Source organism: Mytilus galloprovincialis, chromosome 13 (assembly GCF_965363235.1).
Source record: "Mytilus galloprovincialis chromosome 13, xbMytGall1.hap1.1, whole genome shotgun sequence".
NCBI lineage: Eukaryota > Metazoa > Mollusca > Bivalvia > Mytilida > Mytilidae > Mytilus > Mytilus galloprovincialis.
Genome location: NC_134850.1, coordinates 72826501 through 72849884, shown reverse-complemented (window position 1 = coordinate 72849884; position 23384 = coordinate 72826501). Strand labels below are relative to the sequence as shown.

Below are 23384 nucleotides of genomic sequence, written 5' to 3'. Positions count from 1 at the left end.
TATGACCTTTGAAGGTCGTTTTGTGTTTCCTTACAACTCCAAATACTTTTATTGCGACTTTTTTGTATATGCCATTCCTTTCCAACTCGTCATCCCTATGGATCAAATATTGCAGGACCTTCTTAATGTAATTATTGATAATCTGTTCTCATCCTCAAAATACATGAAATACTTGCCACTGGACATAAAGAAAACACTCAATCGATTCATCATTATCCCCTATCAGGTGAATGGCTGGGCTTATATTAAATCCTGCCACATTATACTGTACCTGTCTATAGAAAGGAAGGTTGTAGCTAGTCGTTGTCTGCATGTCAAGCTTTGTTCTTTTGTCCAATGCTAAATAATAAAACAATCCTTTGTTTTTTTTTTACCTCTTTGTAAATAAGTTTTGTAGCTTATGTTTATCTGAAGTCTTTCACGTCATTGTCCTTTTTATTTTTGTCTTATATGAATATACGTTTTGTTACCAAACATACATCTCCCTCATTTTATAAGATAAATTTATAGAACAGAAAGTGTGTTTTCATTTACAAGGGCAAAGATTAATGTTGCTGTGGGTTTTTTTTTAGGTTGGTCAACACAGATTTTTTTTTTGAAATAACCTTTTTCAACAATCAGGAGAATCCCTTTCACCAGTGATTAATTTATATCATCGGAATGGATTTTTACCATTGTTTAGTCGTTCATAGAAGATCTTGAATCTTATCTTAGATATACAGTTGTATGAGTAGTTGATGAGTCTTATGTAAACGAAATGCGCGTCTGGCGTACTAAATTATAATCCTGGTACCTTTGATAACTATATATTCCCTTTTAAAGGACATTAATATTTTTAAAATCACAATGAACAGCTCAATGAAATAACAAATTAATCAGTGAGTTACTTGTGTAATATTTAGTTTTTCAATTATTTTGATCACATGTATTTTTTGTTAACCTGAAAGCTTTTTATATCAATACATTATTTTTTTCACTGCAGGTTGGGTGAAAATGTGTATATATCATCATCAACTTATCATACTTTGTCTATTGTTCTGTATAGAACCAGTCTATGCTCACTATGTGGTATGGGCTTTGCTCATTGTTGAAGGCCGTACGGTGACCTATAGTTGTTAATGTCTGTGTCATTTTGACCTTTTGTGGATAGTTGTCTCATTGGCAATCATACCACATCTTCTTTTTTATACACCTGTAAAAGGGACACAACTTGTGGTCAACCAGGTTTTTTTTAACAGAATCCAATTGGTAGTTGGCAGATATGATGACATGTAAGTTAGAATGTCTGGTCCTATTTTAATATCAGGCTGTTGTAATGTCTAAGATGAATTTATCACATTGTTTTACATTTGACGACTGGTCTTCACTCAAATTACATTTGGGTTGGCTGTTGTTCTCCACTCAATGCATCATTGCACTTGGGAGTGTTTGCAGGTCACTTGACATGTAGGTCTTGATCCTTGAATAAACTGTTGACACAGAAATATGTCTCCTCTGTTAGTAGAAAATTTAGGAAAGACAATGTTATGGACAGCATCATTGGTAGTTATTTAAAATTGCTAAACCATTACCTAAATGTAATTGTCAAACTGATGCACTAATAGTAATGCAACTTTATAGAAAATATGATTGATATATACCCAGTAGTTCCTCAAAAGCTGACTTCAGCAGTAAACTTAACAATTGATGCCGTCAATATTGCTGTTGCTGCCAGAAAACCAATACCTATAACAGATACATAAAATTGTATCTAAAGAAAGTGTACAATAAACTCATCATAGATACCAGGATTAAATTTTATATATAAGCCAGACGGGCGTTTCGTCTACTAAAGACTCATCAGTGACGCTCGAATCCAAAAAAGTTTAAAAAAAAAGGGCTGAATAAAGTACAAAGTTGAAGAACATTGAGATCCAAAATTCCTAAAAGTTTTGCCAAATTCAGCTAAGGTAATCTATGCCTGAGGTAGAAAAGCCTTAGTATTTAAAAAAATTCAAAATTTTGTAAACAGTAAGTACACAAGAGTGCACACGCTGAAATGTCTCGCCTTCTTTACTAATCATTGATAATATGTTGATAGTCCTAAGTATAAAGCTTAGCTTTATTACAACTGTCACATAAACTTAACATAAACCAAGATAACTAAACAAAGACCAATGAACCTTGAAAATGAGGTCAAGGTCAGATGAATCATGCCAGGCAGACATGTACAGCTAACAATGCTTCTATACAACATATATAGTTGACCCATTACTTATAGTTTAAGAAAAATAGACCAAAACACAAAAACTTAACACAATGAACCGTGAAAATGAGGTCACGGTCAAATAAAACCTGCACGACTGACATAAAGATTATAAAATATTTCCATACACCAAATATAGTTGACCTATGGCATATAGTATTAGATAAAAAGACCAAAACTCAAAAACTTAACTTTGACCACTGAACCATGAAAATGAGGTCAAGGTCACATGATATCTGCCCGCTAGACATGTCCACCTTACAATCATTCCATACAACAAATATAGTAGACCTAGTGCATAAAGTATGAGAAAAACAGACCAAAACACAAAAATTTAACTATAACCACTGAACCATGAAAATGAGGTCAAGGTCAGATAACACCTGCCAGTTGGACATGTACACCTTACAGTCCTTCCATACACCGAATATACTAGCCCTATTGCTTATAGTATCTGAGATATGGACTTGACCACCAAAACTTAACCTTGTTCACTGATCCATGAAATGAGGTCGAGGTCAAGTAAAAACTGTCTGACAGACATGAGGACCTTGCAAGGTACGCACATATCAAATATAGTTATCCTATTACTTATAATAAGAGAGAACCTTTTTTTCAAGCGGTCACTGAACCATGAAAATGAGGTCAAGGACATTGGACATGTGACTGACGGAAACTTCATAACATGAAGCATCTATATACAAAGTATGAAGCATCCAGGTCTCTCACCTTCTAAAATATAAAGCTTTTAAGAAGTGAGCAAACGCTGTCGCCGCCGGATCACTATACCTATGTCGAGCTTTCTGCAACAAAAGTTGCAGGCTCGACAAAAAGTAAGTTCCCACTGATAAAATGTCCTATCATTTCAACTAAGACCAATATTTAAAAAAAAATATATAACCAAGTAACTTTATGAGTAAGTTTTATAAATAAATACCAGAAGATGGAGAAATGTTAAATATTTTATTTATTTATTTGGACATAATATAATTCAGATTCACTTTTTTCAGAAAATGTGAACACAAAAACAAATTGCATGTGTTCAACCAATCTTATGGTGTTTATTTATATATAAATTAATGTAGTTACTTCGTAATATTTTTTTGAAAAATATTGATTTTAGTTGAAAAAGAGGGACGAAAGATACCAAAGGGACAGTCAAACTCATAAATCCAAAACAAACTGACAACGCCATGGCTAATAATGAAAAAGACAAACAGACAAATAGTACACATGACACAATATAGAAAAAGAATAAACAACATGAACCCCACCAAAAACTAGGGGTGATATCAGGTGCTCCGGGTAGGAAATGATAGAGCATTTATGAGTGGTAACTAACTTTTGCCCACTGACTGCAATTTTTCATTAATGTATTTCTTTAATAAGTTATAAAGATTTATGCAAATTTGTTTTGCAAGCAGGAATCATTTTTTATTTGATGCTGCCCCCAATAAATGGACAAATAAAGACAATAAATAAACCAATATGAATATGATATTTAATGTTTACATCTGTGTGTAAATAACAATGATATTGCACAGATCATACAACAAACAATTATCATTCTATGAAGTATTCCCCCTTTTTTATACATGACTTTTAAATGTAATTTTATAATTAACTGCTTCAGAACCCAATGAGATATGGTTGATTTCATTGTTGTTACACAATATAGATAACAGAAAGATTAAAAAGTAAAATCACAAAATTACTGAACTCAGACGAAAATCAATTCGGAAAGTCCATAATCACATGGCAAAATCAAATAACAAAACGCATCAAAAACGAATGGACAAGAACTGTCATATTCCTGACTTGGTACAGGCATTTTCAAATGTAGAAAATGGTGGATTGAACCTCGTTTTATAGCTAGCTAAACCTCTCACTTGTATTACAGTCGTATCACATTCCATTATATTGTCACCGATGCGTCATCTTCATTTGTTTAATATCCTTTGATGTAATAATGTTGCTGCTCAGTTAATGGTAATAATGAACACTTCAAAAAAATAGTCTAAAATGTAAAAATTCAACATCTAATCATAGGCTTTCCCAGCAGTAAGGACAAGATGATTTTCATCCTGACATGATCATGATTGGCTGAGTAATTCTAATAACAGTATTATTTTACAAACAGAGAAAGCCAAGATAAATATGATAAATGAAATATAAGACTATTACTAAGAGATTCTACATCATCCACACTGATTAGCCACCTAACAAGCTGGTCTGGTTTGTGCCATACCACTATACAAGGCTATTGCAATAGAAATTCTGAAAAAATCATCATCCATGCTATTGTATTACATTAAAAAATCACAATTTTGTCCACATATGCTACAGCACTGATCCAATCATAACTTTCAAATTGGTAATATTGATAATGCACTTCATCTCTATTGTTTCTTGTCAGACACAGAAATCTTCCCATGTGGTATTTCCTGTCAGACACAGAAATCTTTCCATGTGATATTTCCTGACGGCCTTGCAGCTTTCTTGTGACAGCCAATCTGTACAAGTTTAAGATTGTCTGTAGTAAACAACAGTTTATATAGTAGGTCAGTATTGAGCTCTTTCCCTTTAGGTAAATTCTTAGAAGCTTCTATCAGACATGGAATAACCTCCCTTGATTTTTCTATTCTGAAAAAAAGAAACAAAACACAATTTACTAAGATGAACCAAAGAGGCTTCTTATAAGTATAAATAAATGTTGCAAATAAGAAAATAAAGATACATGTATAAGATAAAGCATAACATATGTAGCTTTCTTTAAGTGTATGATAAACATGATAAACAGTTTAATCGAAAAATATGGATTAAAGATTTCCATATCAGGAGCAATACATAAATCTAAAGTTGAATGGCAAATATTACACACATATCAAAATGAACATGTTAATGTGATATGAAAACATATCCTGCTTTGTAGTCGTTAACAAAATTTTCTCTGCAGGAAGACTTCACCCTACCTTGACATTTTATTCTGACTCAGAGTAGACCAGTCTTTGTTCTTACTCTTATCTGCCTATATGATGCAAGCTCAGCCGAGAATCAACAATAACAATTTCTAAGTCTTGAGTTTTGCCATGCGAGGGACCAAACCTATGACCAGCTACAGGCAGGGCCTGCATGTTATTCAAAACCAGTGAAGTGGTTCACTCTAAATAAGGTATCATTCACATTACCATTTTATTAAAGAAAGTTAAATAAAGGCAAGAGTAGTATACCACTGTTTGAAATTCATAAATCAATTGAGAAGACTTATATTAACAATGGCTCAGCATTTGACATAACCTTTTTTTTCTGTTGACTAACACATACACAATCTTTCACATAATGTGTCATGTTTAAAGCATGTGCCACCTCAATAATTGGTAAACATTAAATTAATCTATAGAAGACAAATGTATCCATTGTTCTTTTTTTTAAGTTCAGTTCAGATTAAAATGGTAATTTCAGTTTAAAATGTATTTGAATACTAGTAGATGAATCCACTGTATAAGATGTCTTACATATGATCTAAGTTCCACAGTCCAAACAGCTGCCTGTATCCACGGGAAGCGTATGGATTAATCGTGTGGAATTTATCACAGTTTTTACTGTCGAATGGTCCTTCACATGTAAACCAGCCTTTCTTGTCACACATCATGCCCCGTGAGGTACGATCAAAGAAAAACGCATTGAAGTCATTCTTCTTTAGAAGGTTATTAATGTCATCCATTACAGAAATCAGCGAATTCTTATGGTCACTATCGGATTCTTTTTCTATCTGTTCTTTTGCCTAAAGAAAAAACAAGATTATCAAGCATCAATTTCTCTGACAATGCGATGAAAGATGTCTGTCTAGACCAAGTTTTTGCTAGAAGCTTTTTCTGATTGTTCTTCAAATTTTTACTTTAAGGTGTACTTGGATTTGTTCGTATGCAGCTTTTCACATGGAAATTAAAGCTTGTCAAATGACAATTTTTGTTTCTGGTTGTAGGGTTATGCCCATTATCTAAAGAATTTTGAGATTCTGTTATTTTGTGGTAACAATCAGTATTCATCTTTAAAACATACATGCATAATTACAATTTTTTGAACACCTAAAACTGCAGCAACTGTTTGTGCATTTCCAAGTTTGTTTACTAGCATGTGATAGAAGTGCTGTTTAATGAATGCAATATTTTGATTACTTCAAACTTTTTCATCGGGGATATAGATATAATAAATCATGCAAATTGGTCTGAACTAAATTATGTCAGAAATATATTGTACATGTATGGTTCCATACACTGTGTTTGTGACTCACCGTGATGAAATAACTCCTGACTCTACTCTGTGTTTGTGACTCACCGTGATGAAATAACTCCTGACTCTACTCTGTGTTTGTGACTCACCGTGATGAAATAACTCCTGACTCTACTCTGTGTTTGTGACTCACCGTGATGAAATAACTCCTGACTCTACTCTGTGTTTGTGACTCACCGTGATGAAATAACTCCTGACTCTACTCTGTGTTTGTGACTCACCGTGATGAAATAACTCCTGACTCTACTCTGTGTTTGTGACTCACCGTGATGAAATAACTCCTCACTCTACTCTGTGTTTGTGACTCACCGTGATGAAATAACTCCTCACTCTACTCTGTTTGTGACTCACCGTGATGAAATAACTCCTGACTCTACTCTGTGTTTGTGACTCACCGTGATGAAATAACTCCTGACTCTACTCTGTGTTTGTGACTCACCGTGATGAAATAACTCCTGACTCTACTCTGTGTTTGTGACTCACCATGATGAAATAACTCCTGACTCTACTCTGTGTTTGTGACTCACCGTGATGAAATAACTCCTGACTCTACTCTGTGTTTGTGACTCACCGTGATGAAATAACTCCTGACTCTACTCTGTGTTTGTGACTCACCGTGATGAAATAACTCCTCACTCTACTCTGTGTTTGTGACTCACCGTGATGAAATAACTCCTCACTCTACTCTGTGTTTGTGACTCACCGTGATGAAATAACTCCTCACTCTACTCTGTGTTTGTGACTCACCGTAATGAAATAACTCCTCACTCTACTCTGTGTTTGTGACTCACCGTTATGAAATAACTCCTCACTCTACTCTGTGTTTGTGACTCACCGTGATGAAATAACTCCTGACTCTACTCTGTGTTTGTGACTCACCGTGATGAAATAACTCCTCACTCTACTCTGTGTTTGTGACTCACCGTTATGAAATAACTCCTCACTCTACTCTGTGTTTGTGACTCACCGTGATGAAATAACTCCTGACTCTACTCTGTGTTTGTGACTCACCGTTATGAAATAACTCCAGACTCTACTCTGTGTTTGTGACTCACCGTTATGAAATAACTCCTGACTCTGGTCTGGGCACTGTGTCTCATTACTTCACTCTTGGTCTTGTATTTCTTATTCAATCCTAAAATATATTTATTTTACAAATATTTAGTTACGATTCTTCCTGCAATGATTCAGTCATTAACAGCTGGTAAAAGAAACTAGACCAACTATGACCCAGATCTTAATTTCTGGATTAAATATCCATGGTATTCATGGATACACAAATATCCCAAATCTGGAAAGTACATATATCATTGCTACTAGCAAAAAATGACACCTCAAGCATCATTTTCAATGAGTTTGCTTATTATGGAACAATAGCTGAGGATTAAACTTTAAACCAATCACAACTTCCAATACACATGTATCTTATTCATAAGCTTTTGACCAAATGACCAAATGAGAAAGCTTTCTTCTCGCTATACTGACTTAGTTGAGACGAGATAAAAAAAGCCTTGATTGATTTCTCACCAATCCTCATGATTGGCCCTCCCCACAGAATCAACTTTGCTGTTTTAAACTTCTTACCTTCAAACCAATCCTCATGCTTGGCCCTCTCTTCAGAATCAACATTGGTCTCCAACATTTCCAGGTACTGTGATATAATATGTATCTTCTCTGGTGCGTCCTCATCAGTTAACAGGTCTCTAATCTGATTGGCTATCTCGTTCTTCCTACTGGCACAGTACAACTTACTTAGAGCATCATGGATAAGAGCACCAGCTAGAAAATATATCAAAGGAGTTAAACAAAATGTTAAGCCTTGTGTCATTGAAAAGATTTTTCTTTACTTTACACCTTATATAGTTGAACTGTTACTAATTCTTATATGGTATCCGAGAACAGAACTTACTCGTAAACACTTGTTAAAAAGAATTATGAATAGACAAGGATTGAATATCAGGTGAACATGCAGTAGTTTTCGTTCGTTTATGTGATTTATATGTGTTTCTCATTTCTCGTTTTTTATATAGATTAGACTGTTTGTTTTTCCGTTTAAATGGTTTAACACTAGTCATTTTGTGGTCCTTTATAGCTTGTTGTTTGGTGTGAGCCAAGGCTCCGTGTTGAAGGCCATACATTGACCTATAATGGTTTACTTTTATAAATTGTTATTTGGATGGAGAGTTGTCTCATTTGCACTCACACTACATCTTCCTATATTTATATAATGCAACCATTTGTATTTCTCCAGAACTAATAATAAAAAATTTACAATTTAAAAAAAAAAAATCTTACCTCCACGCCAGTTCTCTCCTTTCTTCAAAAACACAAAAACAGTCTGAGCTGGAAGTTTTCTGAAAAACTTGTCATCATCAACAACTGTGCCATCATCCTCAATAACCACCGTCACTTCTGACTCATTTATCTACAACAAAGGGAGATAAGTCATAACAAAACCATGTACAACAAATGGAGATAAGTCAGAACAAAACCATGTACAACAAAGGAAGATAAGTCAGAACAACAAAGGGACACAATCTATATAATTGTCAACAAGTCAATTAACTGTGCTTTCATTCTCTATTTAACCACCGTCACTTCTGACTTATTTCTCTACAACAAAGGGAGATAAGTAAAAAAATACCATCTACAACACAGAAAGAGTATTCAGAACAACACCATGTACAAAGGGACATACATGTAAGTCAGAACTACAACATTGTATGTAACAAATGACTATTGACAGGGGTTCAAATTAACATTTGGTACTGGAAGGTCCAGGACCTTTGAAACTCCAAACTGAAAGGTCCACAACCTAAATTCCAGGTCCTATGTTTACTTGAAATATTGTATATATAACTTAGTAAGATACAAATATAATTTGATTTTGGTGTTTGCTTAGCTTGTTTCATTGTCAGTGTCACTGTTGTATAACATGTTTAATAATAAGTGTAATTGTCTTGTATATCATGAATATTATAAAGCCAAAAGTGGGGAGATTTGGAAAAGAAGTGCTCACAGACACTCAAGGCACTACAATGTTTGGTTTTTACAATAATATAAAGGGCTTCATGTATCTCTTTTTTATATTGTTCGCTCAGTTCATATTCGAGTATACAATTAAAGTAACAGTTCAAATTCAAAGCTGTTCCTCTTCATTCTCTTTTATTAGTTCCTTTGTGAAAATAAAGTAAGACAGATTTTTACTGGCCATTCAAAATTGAGAAGAAATAACCTCTTGGAATTGTATTAATATGTTATGACCATATGAGTATTTAGACCATATGCGTCCTACCATATGAGTATATATACTGGTTTGGTTATTAACGGGCCGGACCATATGAGTATTTGGACCAAATAGGTATTTTTTCAAATATTAATGGACTTTATCTAAAAAAAACAATAATGTTTACATGAAAATGTATTAATTTTATAATTCAAAGGCTACCGGTATATCTGTCACCAAGGTCCACTCGAGAGCAGTTAGATAAGGGGGAGCTAACTTGTATGTGCTGGAACCAAGGGACAGGGGGTCAGTCTATGGCTAGACTTAATGTTCTGATAGGCATAGCTGAAACGCAAGGAAGGTTTTCATAATTTAATTAACGATAACGACTTAAATGAATGATAACAAATCAATCAATAAACAAGGCCAAATAATAATAATCTAATTAAAGTACAAAGTATCAATTAAAATAACAAATCCAAAGTAGAACTATTTCTCCTTAAAATGTAAAATATAAAATAAATGCCAAAATTACTAAATCATAAAATGTACTTAATCTCAATTCAAAATATAAAAGTCTCAAAATAAAAGTTTCTCAAAAGTATTTCCAAAGTTAAAGGAGTAGGTCCGGTAAGGGCCGATTTTGGCCTCAAATTTCAGTTTCAACTGACGAAAGATTTTGACCACTTTTTAAACACTTAAGTGTCTATTTCACTTGATTCAATTAGTAAAAGAGAAAGATTTTAACTGATTAAGTCATTAAAAATGATCCGATTCAAGCTCAAATATGAAAAATCTCTCAAATATGCCAAAAAACGTCATTTTTCAGATGGTTTTTGTCAAAAATGAAAGTGGCCGCATCCGTGTTCATCCACAACCTTTATATATGTTATGTATTATCATAAAATACAACTTACATTTCAATATTAAGGATGAACACGAATGCGTTTTACAGGGAAACCGTCTAAAATTTAACCAAAATGATAGAATTTTGAAGATTTCAGTAATTTAGCACGACTTAATTGGGCTACAACCCGATATATGTGCATTGTATTGTCAAAAACAGCCCATATTTTTGTAGCAGAAGCATTCAACTGTCCAATAAATAACTAAAAGTTTACATTTTAACAATTTTGTAAAACTGTTATATTTTGGGGCCAAAAAGGGGTCTTACCAGACCTACTCCTTTATGAGTCAGTGATAAATTTTGTCTCAACACTACACAGTCAACTGGTAGACTGGTAAACAGTCTTATAGGTCCAGTATAATGACATGAGTAGTGTGAGGTTACGCTTCCAAAACACTGACTGCTTTTACAAAATTTCCCAACAATATTTATACTAAAATCCGAAATAACTCAACTTGTCCCGACATGTTAATAATACTCTCATTAGTAAAAATAATAAATTTTCTTTCTCTAAAATAAAACATATTTTTATCCAAAATAACACTAACACAAATTTAAGCCAAATAACACACCATGACATATATATAAAATTCAAATATTGATGCCAAAGTTAGTTTTCATCACGAATTGTATTCTTAAATTTACGCTTAGGTTGGCATTTACTTCTACACGGTACCATAACTTTTCTGCATTTGCATGTCTTGATTGTGCATTATCCTTTGCAGTTACACCATTTGCATTCGAGCGAAAGCTAGCCCTTCTTATCAGCTGCGCTCAGTGATACTCGTGTGAACTACATGTATTGTTTGTCTGTTTGTCTTTTTTCATTTTTAGCCATGGTCAGTTTATTTTCGATTTATGAGTTTGACTGTCCCTCTGGTATCTTTCGTCATTCTTTTCAAATGTTCTGATTTGACCAGGTGCCGTTTTTATTTTGTCCACAAGTGCCGAAATAACCAGGTGCCGATTACAGATTTGACTTTTACAATTAGTGACGAAAAAAAAAGGTGCCAATTTGACTTAAAATGTAAATTTTGTACCTAATACAATGTCTTTGTCATACAACATTGAAGCAGCGATAGAAAGAGAACAATTTCTGCAACCATTAGAAATAGACCCAAATGATAAGGCTTTTTTCCAACTTATCAAGCGTAATCAATCAAGTATAAAGAGCAATGGTCCTGAAATTCTGATAGATTGCATTAAAACAGCAAAAACACCTTCAAGTCAAAGAGAAACTTTTGCAGACTACTTCAAAAATCTAGCTACTCCACAAGAAAATCCAAATTTCAAGGACGAATTACTTACTAACAGCACAAATAGATGCAATTTAATTAAAGAGGTCTCCAAAAATAGTACCAAAAGGAAAATACTAGTAACCCAACAAGAAATATTAAATGCTATTCAAAAGCTTAAAAATGGAAAGTCGCCAGATGAATATGGTACCACAGCTGAACATATCAAATATGCAGGGAATGAAATAACCAATATACCAAAACATTTTCAACCAGATATTTGAGGAAGGAAAAGTGGCAACCAGCTTTAAAACGGGTATAATAACGCCAGTTCCTATAAAGGGAAAGATCTAACCCAAGCTACAAATACCGAGGCATAACAGTTACATCTGCTCATCATGCTCATGGGAAAGTATACGAGTACGTGCTGATCGAAAAGGCAGGTTTAAAGAATATCAATCAATCAAACCTACAATTTGGTTTTACTGAAAGACTCTCATCTACTATGGCAGCACTGATATTATCAGAAGTATACTCAGAAATCAATGGAAAAGATTTATTATTTATAACAACACTAGACAGTCAAAAAGCATTTGATGTAGTCAATCATCAAATCTTGCTAGACAAACTCTACTATCAAGGAGTAGATATTGAATATTGGGATGTTATTGAGGATATGTACAATGGTGTCACATCAACTGTGAAATGGCAAGGAGACACAAGTCTCTCGTTTAGTATTGATCAGGGAGTAAGACAAGGTGGAATCCTGATTTCACATCTATACAAACAATACATCCATGAGTTACTCTCTGAACTAGAAGCTCATAACATGGGAATATCTATAGGGAATACATATGCAAGCTGTCCTAGCTATGCAGATGATATTGTACTACTCTCAAACGACCAAAACGAAATGCAAGAAATGCTCAACACGGTGTATAATTACTCAAGCGACCATAGATTCTTAATCTATCCAGTAAAAAGCAATACAATAGTTAAAAATGTCAACAAACGAACTAGTGAAAGAATACAGCAATCAACAGAAAATTTTACTTTAGGCGATAACATTATGGAATTTAAATCAGAAACAACACATCTAGGTCTTAAAAGAACAACATCTGAGGAAACTAAAATTTATATCAATGACAGGATATCACTAGTGCGAAGAACCTGTACTCTCTGATCAAGACTGGAGTTCATGGTACAAACAGACTCAACCCAAGAACTTCATGCAAGATTTACCAAGTATACGTCATTCCAAGTCTTCTATATGGCCTAGAAACCTTAAATCTCCAAAACAAAGACACAGTAGCACTATGCAGTTTTCATCTTAGCACTCTGAAGCATATCCAATCACTTTCAAATAGAACAGCTACATCAGCAGTCTACTTGCTTCTGGGAGCGCTGCCAATAACTGCTGAGCTCCACAAAAGACAGTTGAGTCTGTTACACTCAATAGCAATGAATCACAATAACTCAATACGTGAAATTGCATGGAGGCAACATACAGCAGGTCAACCAAATAGCTCCTTCAAAAGAATAAATGACATACTGGACATGTATCAACTCCCATCATTCAACGAAATAATGAATCAACATTACAACAAACTAGACTGGAAAAACATCGTACGAACAGCTTTTTCATCTCACTCGACAGTCAAACTAAAAGCAGATTGTGAAGAAAAATCAACACTTAAATTGCTATCAAAAAGAAACCTGAATATTGGACAAACTCACAACGTATGGGATACAATATCGAGCTCCGTCAAAGATGTCAGAAAAGCAGCGACAAAAGTATGCATGTAAACTGGAACATACATGTACATGCTTCAAACCTTAAAAGCAAAATTCAATCAAGCAGAGATAGATCCTACCTGCCCAATATCTAATATTGAAGCTGAGGATCTTCAAGACCTTCTAACAAGCTGCCCAGCTTATAGACACATTCGAAAATCTCACTTTCAACAGATAAAAGAATATATTGTTAGCAAAATTGGAAGTAGTGACGTATGGACAATCAATTTCAATAGCAAAATGGCTATCACGGAACTATTGATAGACTGTCAAAGCTTTGTTGAAAGGAACATTCTCCCAAATGACAAAATGATACTAAGAATTAACTAGAGGCTCTAAAGAGCCTGTGTCGCTCACCTTGGTCTATGTGAATATTAAACAAAGGAAGCAGATGGATTCATAACAAAATTGTGTTTTGGTGATGTTGATGTGTTTGTACGTCTTACTTAACTGAACATTCTTGCTGCTTACAGTTATCTCTATCTATAATGAAATTGGCCCAGTAGTTTCAGTGGAAAATGTTAGTAAAAATTTACAAATTTTATAAAAATTGTTAAAAATTGACTATAAAGGACAATAACTTCTTAGGGGGTCAATTGACCATTTCAGTCATGTTGACTTATTTGTAAATCTTACTTAGCTGTACATTATTGCTGTTTAAAGTTTATCTCTATCTATAATAATATTCAAGATAATAACCCAAAACAGTAAAATTTCCTTAAAATTACAATTTAGGGGCAGCAACCCAACAATGGGTTGTTCGATTCATCTGAAAATTTCAGGGCAGACCTGATAAACAATTTTACTCACGTCAGATTTGCTCTAAATGCTTTGGTTTTTGAGTTATAAGCCAAAAATTACATTTTACCCCTATGTTCTATTTTTAGCTATGGCGGCCATCTTGGTTGGTTGGCCGGGTTACCGGACACATTTTTTAAACTAGATACCCCAAAGATGATTGTGGCCAAGTTTGGATTACTTTGGCCCAGTAGTTTCAGAGGAGAAGATTTTTGTAAAAGATTACTAAGATTTACGAAAAATGGTTAAAAATTGACTATAAAGGGCAATAACTCCTAAAGGGGTCAACTGACCATTTCGGTCATGTTGACTTATTTGTACATGTTGTAAATCTTACTTTGCTGAACATTATTGCTGTTTACAGTTTATCTCTATCTATAATAATATTCAAGATAATAACCAAATTTCCTTAAAATTACCAATTTAGGGGCAGCAACCCAACAACGGGTTGTTCGATTCATCTGAAAATTTCAGGGCAGATAGATCTTGACCTGATAAACAATTTTACCTTTTTGTCAGATTTGCTCTAAATGCTTTGGTTTTTGAGTTATAAGCCAAAAACTGCATTTTACTCCTATGTTCTATTTTTAGCCATGGCGGCCATCATGGTTGGTTGGCCGGGACACCGGACATATTTTTTAAACTAGATACCCCAATGATGATTGTGGCCAAGTTTGGTTTAATTTGGCCCAGTAGCTTTAGAGGACAAGATTTTTTGTAAAAGTTAACGACGCCGGACGACGGACGACGCCGGACGCAAAGTGATGGGAAAAGCTCACCTGGCCCAAAGGGGCCAGGTGAGCTAAAAAGTCAATTGTTCGTGAACTTAAAATTATGATTCCCAAGCCTTACGAGCATGTAATTTATTTATGTCTCTTGCCATTTTAACATTACATTACTTTTAAAGTCCCTATATATATTAAGATTAATACACCTTATCTCTAATCCCGGCTGACCCGGCCGCTTGAACTTTTGATGCACACAACAATCACTTTTCCATTGTGACGTCAGATATTTTATATTATGCTGTCAAAATTTTACGGGAACCTGTGATATTCAGTAATGGCGGACAAATAGCGATAAGGTGTGTGCTTATACATGTATATAAATTCATGACTTGTTGTACATGTACATACACTGGTTATTATGGTGGAGGATACTGTTCATTCATATTTTATAGAGGATTTATTGTGTGTTTTAATGTACAGATACTGTTAACATTTATCGGTCTCATCCGAGTGCTCCTAAACAGGAGGAAATTACGAAAGAAGAAGAAGTACCTGGAGTTTTTCACATCCTTTGGCTAGAAGTTCTTTTAAATTTTTAGCCGTGACACCGATTCTACGTAATCTTTGCGAATCTTGAATTTTGTATGCTCTCATTCCACCATTAAACAATGATAGAAATCGACTAAGTATGGACATTAAACTATTTCAAACAACATAATGCACTTCAAACTGATTTGTGCATTGTTTACTTTCCTTTTTCCCGCTTCCGGAATTATTTTTGCTACAACACTGAACACACGTCCGATCATCACAATGCACATTGAAATAAATGCATCATACATTTACGCCAAAATCTCCAAACCAAATCCCTTTTGACATAGATAAGAAATATAGATATTGTTTAAATTGTCTATGAATGAAACAACTCATGCTATTTTTTAATTTTCTAATGTCTTGGGCATGGGAGGGTCTAAAACGCGGAAGTGGAAAATGCGGAAGTGAAAAATGGGTGTATTATAACTAATATCTCTGGAACCGCTTAAGCTAAATCGACAAATAAAACTGATTCTGAAAGCTATTATAATAGGCTATAAGATAAAATTAAAAAAATATTTATTCAAATATGCTTTTTTACTGAAAAGTTGACCGGAAGTCTTTCTTAGTGTGACTCTGGCAACACATTTTTGAACATTAAAACTTAAATTTACGAAAAAGCATATAACCCGGTCAAAGTCTGTCAATTGATTCTTAAAGATATTTAAATGACAAATAATATGATATAAACAAAAAAATAAATATATTACTATAAAAGGGCAAAAAGTTGACCGGAAGTCACCCTTGTACACAAATGTTGAAGTGAAATTTTCAACTTTGAATTAAAATTCACAAAAATATAAAAAACCCGGTCAAATTCTGTAAATTGATTCTTGAAGACAATTAAATGACAAATAATATGATATAAAGACAAAAATAAATATATTACTATAAAAGGGCAAAAAGTTGACCGGAAGTCACCCTTGTATATAAATGATGAAGTCAAATTTTCAACTTTGAACTTAAATTCACAAAAAAATAAAAATCCCGGTCAAAATCGAAAACATGATTCTTAAAGACAATTCAATAACAATTAATATGATATAAAGAAAAATATATTTACATAACTATAAATGGTAAAAATGTTGACCGGAAGTCACCCTTGTATACAAATGATGAAGTGAAATTTTCACTTTGATACTAAAATTCACAAAAATATAAAAAGTCCGGTCAAAATCCTGAAAATGATTCAGAAAGAAAATTCATTGACAAATGGTATGATAAAGAAAAAATTGGTTGTCTTCCTCCGGTAAAACCTAATGGTGGTGATATATACCTCATTCAGTCAAAACATCCAAATGACTGGAAATGCGACCAGTACACCTGGATTAATGAAAGTAAATTTGTTTCTGAAATTGAAGGTGTAAAATTAAACAGATGTTACTTTAAACTAAGACTGCCTGGTTTTGAAACAAAAATTGGTCGAAAGCGACCCCGTTCTACATCAGATTTTAAACGTATAGCTTATTGGTTAGACAGTAATCCAAATTTGGTTCTCATTCACTATATAGGCAACGAAGATTTATATCAACCAATGCCGCATGGAAATAGTAAACATGATACTGAATTTGTTCGTACTATGCCTTCAGTTATTGATACCATTAAAGAAAAAGAGGGTAATCCACATAAGGTTTATAAAAAAATGATTTGTACAAACGATGTAGACGGGTCGCATCAAGCCGTAGCAAATCCCCGGAATACAAAACAGGTAAAAAATATTTTAAGTAAAGAAAGGCAAGAAAAGGCCTTATCAAAAGATGACATATATAATTTAGTACATTTGGCATATCAGTTAGATGGATTTGTTTCTGAAGTTTTAGTCTATCCAGATCTTTACGCTGTTGTCGCACTCCCTGAAATCATAAACGCATTCAAAGATATAATTGAGCTGAAATCTGAAGACCCAGTTTACTTAGTTTATGACACAACTTTTAAACTTGGCGATTGTTATGTATCACCGATAGTTTTCAAACATGTCATATTTTAAGAATTACAATAAAAAAAAAAGAATTTGTTATAAAACATCATTTAATTGAATCTATTTAAAAAAATGATATTTTATAATGATCTATAATGTTACAAGAATAAGTTAACAATATAAGTAATGCATTTTTTTACTGATTTTAACAAGAACATCATGAGACTAATGGTTGGTCATGACCAGAGTCATTGTATTAGGAATCAATCAATCAATCAATCAATCAATCAATCAATCAATCAATTAATCAATTTATCAATCAATCAATCAATTAATTAATTAATTAATCAATCAATCAATCAATCAATCAATCAATCAATCAATCAATCAATTAATCAATCAATCAATCAATCAATCAAAAAAGACTAAGTTCAATTATTCCCCATTGGATGGAGAGTTGTCTCATTGGCACTCATACAACATCTTCTTATATCTATATTGTAGTTCTTTTCTTTTTGTTGAAGTAAAGCATAAAGAAGTGAGCATCAGTTTTTCTGTGACGTGGATGCCAACAAGCCCGACTTGTGAAAAATAGAAAAATCCCGGTGAATTAAGTCTTTCCAACTCGTCCCACTTATTAAAAATAGAATCAAAGTAATGAAGTACTGAACATCGGATGACCTCAACATGCTCAAGTTCTTGTGGATGTTGTGACAAGCACTTCCCTCAGAAGAAAAAAATTCACATCTCTATACCTGAAAGTGAGGTTTATGTACAGATCTATTATTTTTTCTGGGACAAGTTTGTGCGTGGATGATAAATCGATGACAAGGAATTTAACCTCACCGTAATGACTATTATATTGTAGTAATACAAATCAGTATACTCTGGTTTATTGTTATATATTGTATTTGTTGTAGAGCTATATTTTTATGTTTTATGTTATTTAAGATTTTATGTTATTAGAATATATACTGGATATATTCTATTTACAGTTATTATAATTTGTAATATGCTAGTTTACTCAGGTAGAACATTTCTTATTGTTTATATCTTTTCTATTGGTCAGTATGATTTAGGAGGGAATCTTTTGTTTAACTATTCTTTGTTCTGGGCACTTGGCTAAAATATTTATATGAAGTGGTAGCCATTTTCTTCAGCTCTATTGGAAGTTGTTATATCTTAAATTTGATATTGAAATAGTCTAGGACTTTCATATTCTTTTATAAGGTCAGTTTATTACTAATATATTCATTACAATAACATTCAAGTTTTAATGTTCAAGAGTGAGTGATATACAAGTGTATAATTGTATGAATAGGTGACCGTATTATGAAAGGTGTGTGCGATTGATTAATTAGTAAAGTTATGTGTAACCTATTCATAACTCATAAAGTAATAAAGATAAACTTGATAATATAGTTTTATTTGTAAGATTTAATAAACTATATAAATTCTACATAAAACTGGTAAAAGTATGATTTATACTTTAATTTCTAGTAACATTAATATATAATCTATTTTAACAGTTTGTATGAGTGAGCGTTAAATGATTTTATACTTCTTTAAAGTTAATACAAGTAAATATTTGATTAACCAGATTTAAGGATAGATAACTCTGATTATTCTAATCTAGCAGTATAAATAAGGTTTCTATGATTTTAATATTTTGTCTTCAGGTTATATTATTGAAACAGAATGTAAACTGATTCAAATCAATCAGTTGGTGAAAAGACCTTTGCACTACATGTGAGGTATGTTTATATGTATACAGTTTGTATTGTTCATGTTACTTTTATGTTGCTTTGCTTAAATGTATTGTCTGCTTTGTGTAACTGTTGCAAAACGGAATGTCTTGTTTGCACTTACAATTGCGTGTTATTATTATGTTAAACTAACTATTTTTGGTATGATACTACAAGCGTAGCTATGTATTAGCTGTGAACTTAGTCTGTCGTTGCATATTTCACAATGCACTAAATACAGAGAAATATAGAATGTACTTATTTAAAACAGAATTCGGAATGGTGTAAAATCGTTTTGTGTAGCTTGTAAAACTATTATTTTAAGGGCAAAGGAAATCTACAGTTTTCTTCTATGCATATAGATATATTGATTTTATAGTAATTGATAATTACTACTGATTGAATTGTATAAGAATTATATTGTTATTATTTCAGGGTCATTTTTTTTTGTTAGAATATTAACATCAATTCTGATGAAATAAAGAACCTAAGACCTATCAACGTGTTTGTGTTTATTTAAATACATGGGAAGCACGACTACATTTTGGCGCCCAACGTGGGGCACAACAACAACAACCAACAGATACTTCATCAACATCATCAATACTTGAACAAGTGGAAATTACAGAAAGTGACTTAACCGAAGATCAACTAGAAAGAGGGATAGAATTCATCAAATCATTTGAAGATATATTTGCCAAGAATGATGAAGATATTGGAAACACAGAAGTGAAACACCATATTGATTTGATTGATACCAGACCATTCAAACAACGATATAGAAGAACTCCACCAGCCATGTACGATGAAGTTAAGTCACATCTTCGACAACTATTGTCAAATGGTACCATCAGACCATCACACAGTCCAGATGCATCTAACGTGGTACTTGTACGTAAGAAGAATGGGAAACTGAGACTGTGTGTAGATTACCGTCAATTAAACAACCTGACTATAAAGGACAGCTACGCTTTACCAAGAATAGAAGATCTGCTCGATTCGCTAGCTGGAAGTACATTTTTTTACCTGCGTAGATATGAAAAGTGGATACCATCAGGTGGAGATTCTGGAAGAGCACAAAGAAAGGACTGCATTTACGGTAGGTCCACTGGGATTCTTCGAATACAACCGGATGCCATTTGGATTGACCAATTCACCTGCCACGTACCAGAGGATGATGGAAGAATGCTTATCTGACTTACATCTCAAGATCTGCTGTATCTTCATCGATGATGTCATCATCTTTGGAAAGACCTTCGAAGAACAGCTAGAAAATCTTCGCCTTGTTTTCGAAAGGATACGTCAGCACAACATGAAGTTAGCACCCGATAAATGTTCCTTCTTCAAGAGGAAAGTCAAGTACGTCGGACATGTTGTATCATCAGATGGTGTTGAGATCGATCCAGCAAAGACAGAGAAGGTAGTGAGTTGGCCTAAACCTACTAACCCGGAAGATGTCAGGAGATTTCTAGGATTTGTTGGCTATTATCGACGATTCATCAAACAGTTTAGCCAAATCAGCAAACCACTTACCGATTTGATGCCAAATCCAAATGTAAAGAAATCATCAAAGAAACACCAACAGAAACCATGGCAATGGGGAGAAAAACAGGAGTCGGCATTTAAGACGTTGAAGGAGTTGCTTATATCAGCACCTATACTAGGATACGCCAACAGTGAATTACCTTATGAACTGCACACAGACGCCTCCGGTACAGCACTAGGAGCAGTTTTATACCAGGAACAACAGGGAATTAAGAGGGTAATCAGCTATGCCAGTAGAGGTCTTACAAAGTCGGAAAAGAGATATCCACCGCATAAACTGGAGTTTCTAGCACTAAAGTGGGCAGTTAGCGACAAATTCAAAGATTATCTCTATGGAAGCAACTTCACGGTACTTACAGATAACAACCCCATGACCTATGTGCTTACAACAGCAAAGCTTGATGCCACTGGACACAGATGGTTGGCCGCTTTAGCCGCATTCAACTTCAACATAGTTTATCGTCCAGGAAAAAAGAATGGTGATGCAGATGGACTTAGTCGTCTACCACAACCAACTGACAAGGATTCCACCAACAGAGAGACTATCTCCATAGAATCTGTAAAGACCATCTGTAATTCTATTCTTCCAGGAGCATACATTGACAGTCTTGCTGTTAACCCAACTGTAATACCATCACAGGAAGAAGATATACCGGATACTGAAACAGTTGATTGGGTAGCTGCACAAGCCATGGTTACTACCATCAAGTCTCTTATAAAGTATGTCATCGAAGGAAAGAAACCGACAACTGCAGATATTGGACCAACACCACTACTGCGACAGTTCCAATGCCTCAAGATGAAAGATGGTGTACTTTACAGAGAAGTTACTATTGGAGAAGACAGGAAGTCACAGTTAGTTCTGCCATCAGCAAACATCAGCGTTGTATTAGAGGCACTTCACAACGACATGGGACATCCCGGAAAGGATAGGACTCTGTCACTGATTCGTGACAGATTTTACTGGCCTGGGATGGACAAAGATGTGGAGGATTGGATACAACAGTGTGGCAGATGCATAAAGAGAAAAACACCATCCCGTCAGAGAGCACCTTTGGTCAGCATTGAAACTCAGTTTCCACTTCAACTTGTCTGTTTGGATTTTCTCACACTGGAGCAGTCAAAAGGAGGTCACCAGAACATACTGGTTATTACCGACCATTTCACCAGATATGCTCAAGCAATAACAACCAGAAATCAAACAGCAAAGACCACAGCACAGGCACTCTTTGATAACTTTATTCTACATTACGGAATTCCACAGAGGATCCATTCTGATCAGGGAGCTAATTTCGAAAGTAAAGTTATCAAGGAGCTATGCAATCTAACTGGAATGAAGAAGTCAAGGACTACACCCTATCATCCCATGGGGAACGGGATGTGCGAGAGATTTAACCGTACTCTTCTTGGTATGCTTGGAACCTTGGAATCTCATCAGAAAGCCAACTGGAAGCTCTACGTTTCACCCATGGTACATGCGTACAACTGTACCCGTCATGAGTCCACTGGAGTAGCACCCTACTTTCTAATGTTTGGAAGAAACCCAAGACTACCCATCGACTTAGCGTTTGGCCTACATAAAGATACCAAGTTACCAACAACTCAGTATGTAAAGGATCTACGAGACAGATTATCACATGCATACCAACTTGCAGCTGAAGCATCAAAAATTGCACAAGCCAATCAGAAGGAGGGTTACGATCTACGTGTAAGAGGAGCAGCAGTACAGAAGGGAGATCGTGTACTTGTAAAGATTGTGGCTTTTGACGACAAGCACAAACTAGCGGATACATGGGAAGATACTCCATATGTAGTCATTGACCAGCCGAATTTAGATATTCCTGTTTTCACAGTTGTCAAAGAGAACGGAGAAGGACGAACAAGGAATCTCCACAGAAATTTATTGCTACCTGTCGGGTATATCAGAGAAGAAACTCCAACTGTTATACCAAAACCAGTTCCAAGACCAAGGACAAGATTACAGAGGACAATAGCTGAACACCGGACTACTTCAAGTGAATCCAGTGATGAGTCATCTGATGAATCAGTGGATTATTTTGATGTAGACTATGTGCTGGAGAGGACAGTTGACAGTGAACCTACATTCACTGATGAACCAGCTGTAGACGTAACAGAACCAGCACAGGATGCCTTCATTCCATTAGGGGACGCCCAGCCTGAGGGGAACCAAGGGCCAGAAATGGAGACAGCTTCAGGAAGCGCTTCAGATATTGTTGGGGATGTTATTCCACAGGAGTATACACCTGTAGAACAGGAAGAACAATCTCAGGAACTAGAGATGTCACCGGTACCAGTCAGACGATCAGGGAGAGACCGTAAACCACCAGCATGGATT

At 34.5% G+C, this 23384-nt stretch overlaps 1 protein-coding gene across 1 annotated transcript; it reads right to left on the bottom strand.

Moving 5' to 3' along the window:
* Positions 1-4533: 4533 nt before the first annotated feature.
* LOC143057771 (DNA fragmentation factor subunit beta-like) lies at positions 4534-16007 on the bottom strand. Its single transcript, XM_076231164.1, has 6 exons — positions 15779-16007; positions 8834-8963; positions 8123-8317; positions 7594-7673; positions 5761-6029; positions 4534-4888 (listed from the first exon to the last, which is right to left on the bottom strand). Exons 1-6 carry the CDS (start codon positions 15920-15922, stop codon positions 4693-4695), a joined length of 1014 nt encoding a protein of 337 aa, XP_076087279.1. The 5' UTR covers positions 15923-16007; the 3' UTR covers positions 4534-4692.
* Positions 16008-23384: the final 7377 nt, after the last annotated feature.

What these genes read in the sequence shown, in the direction of transcription:
- LOC143057771 (XM_076231164.1), bottom strand. Translation starts at nt 15,922, where the DNA reads ATGTCCATACTTAGTCGATTTCTATCATTGTTTAATGGTGGAATGAGA. An exon ending in AAGGATGTGAAAAACTCCAG is followed by an intron (nt 8,964 to 15,778) that starts GTACTTCTTCTT and finishes CCTTTGTTGTAG; the next exon opens with ATAAATGAGTCAGAAGTGAC. An exon ending in GCATGAGGATTGGTTTGAAG is followed by an intron (nt 7,674 to 8,122) that starts GTAAGAAGTTTA and finishes AATATATTTTAG; the next exon opens with GATTGAATAAGAAATACAAG.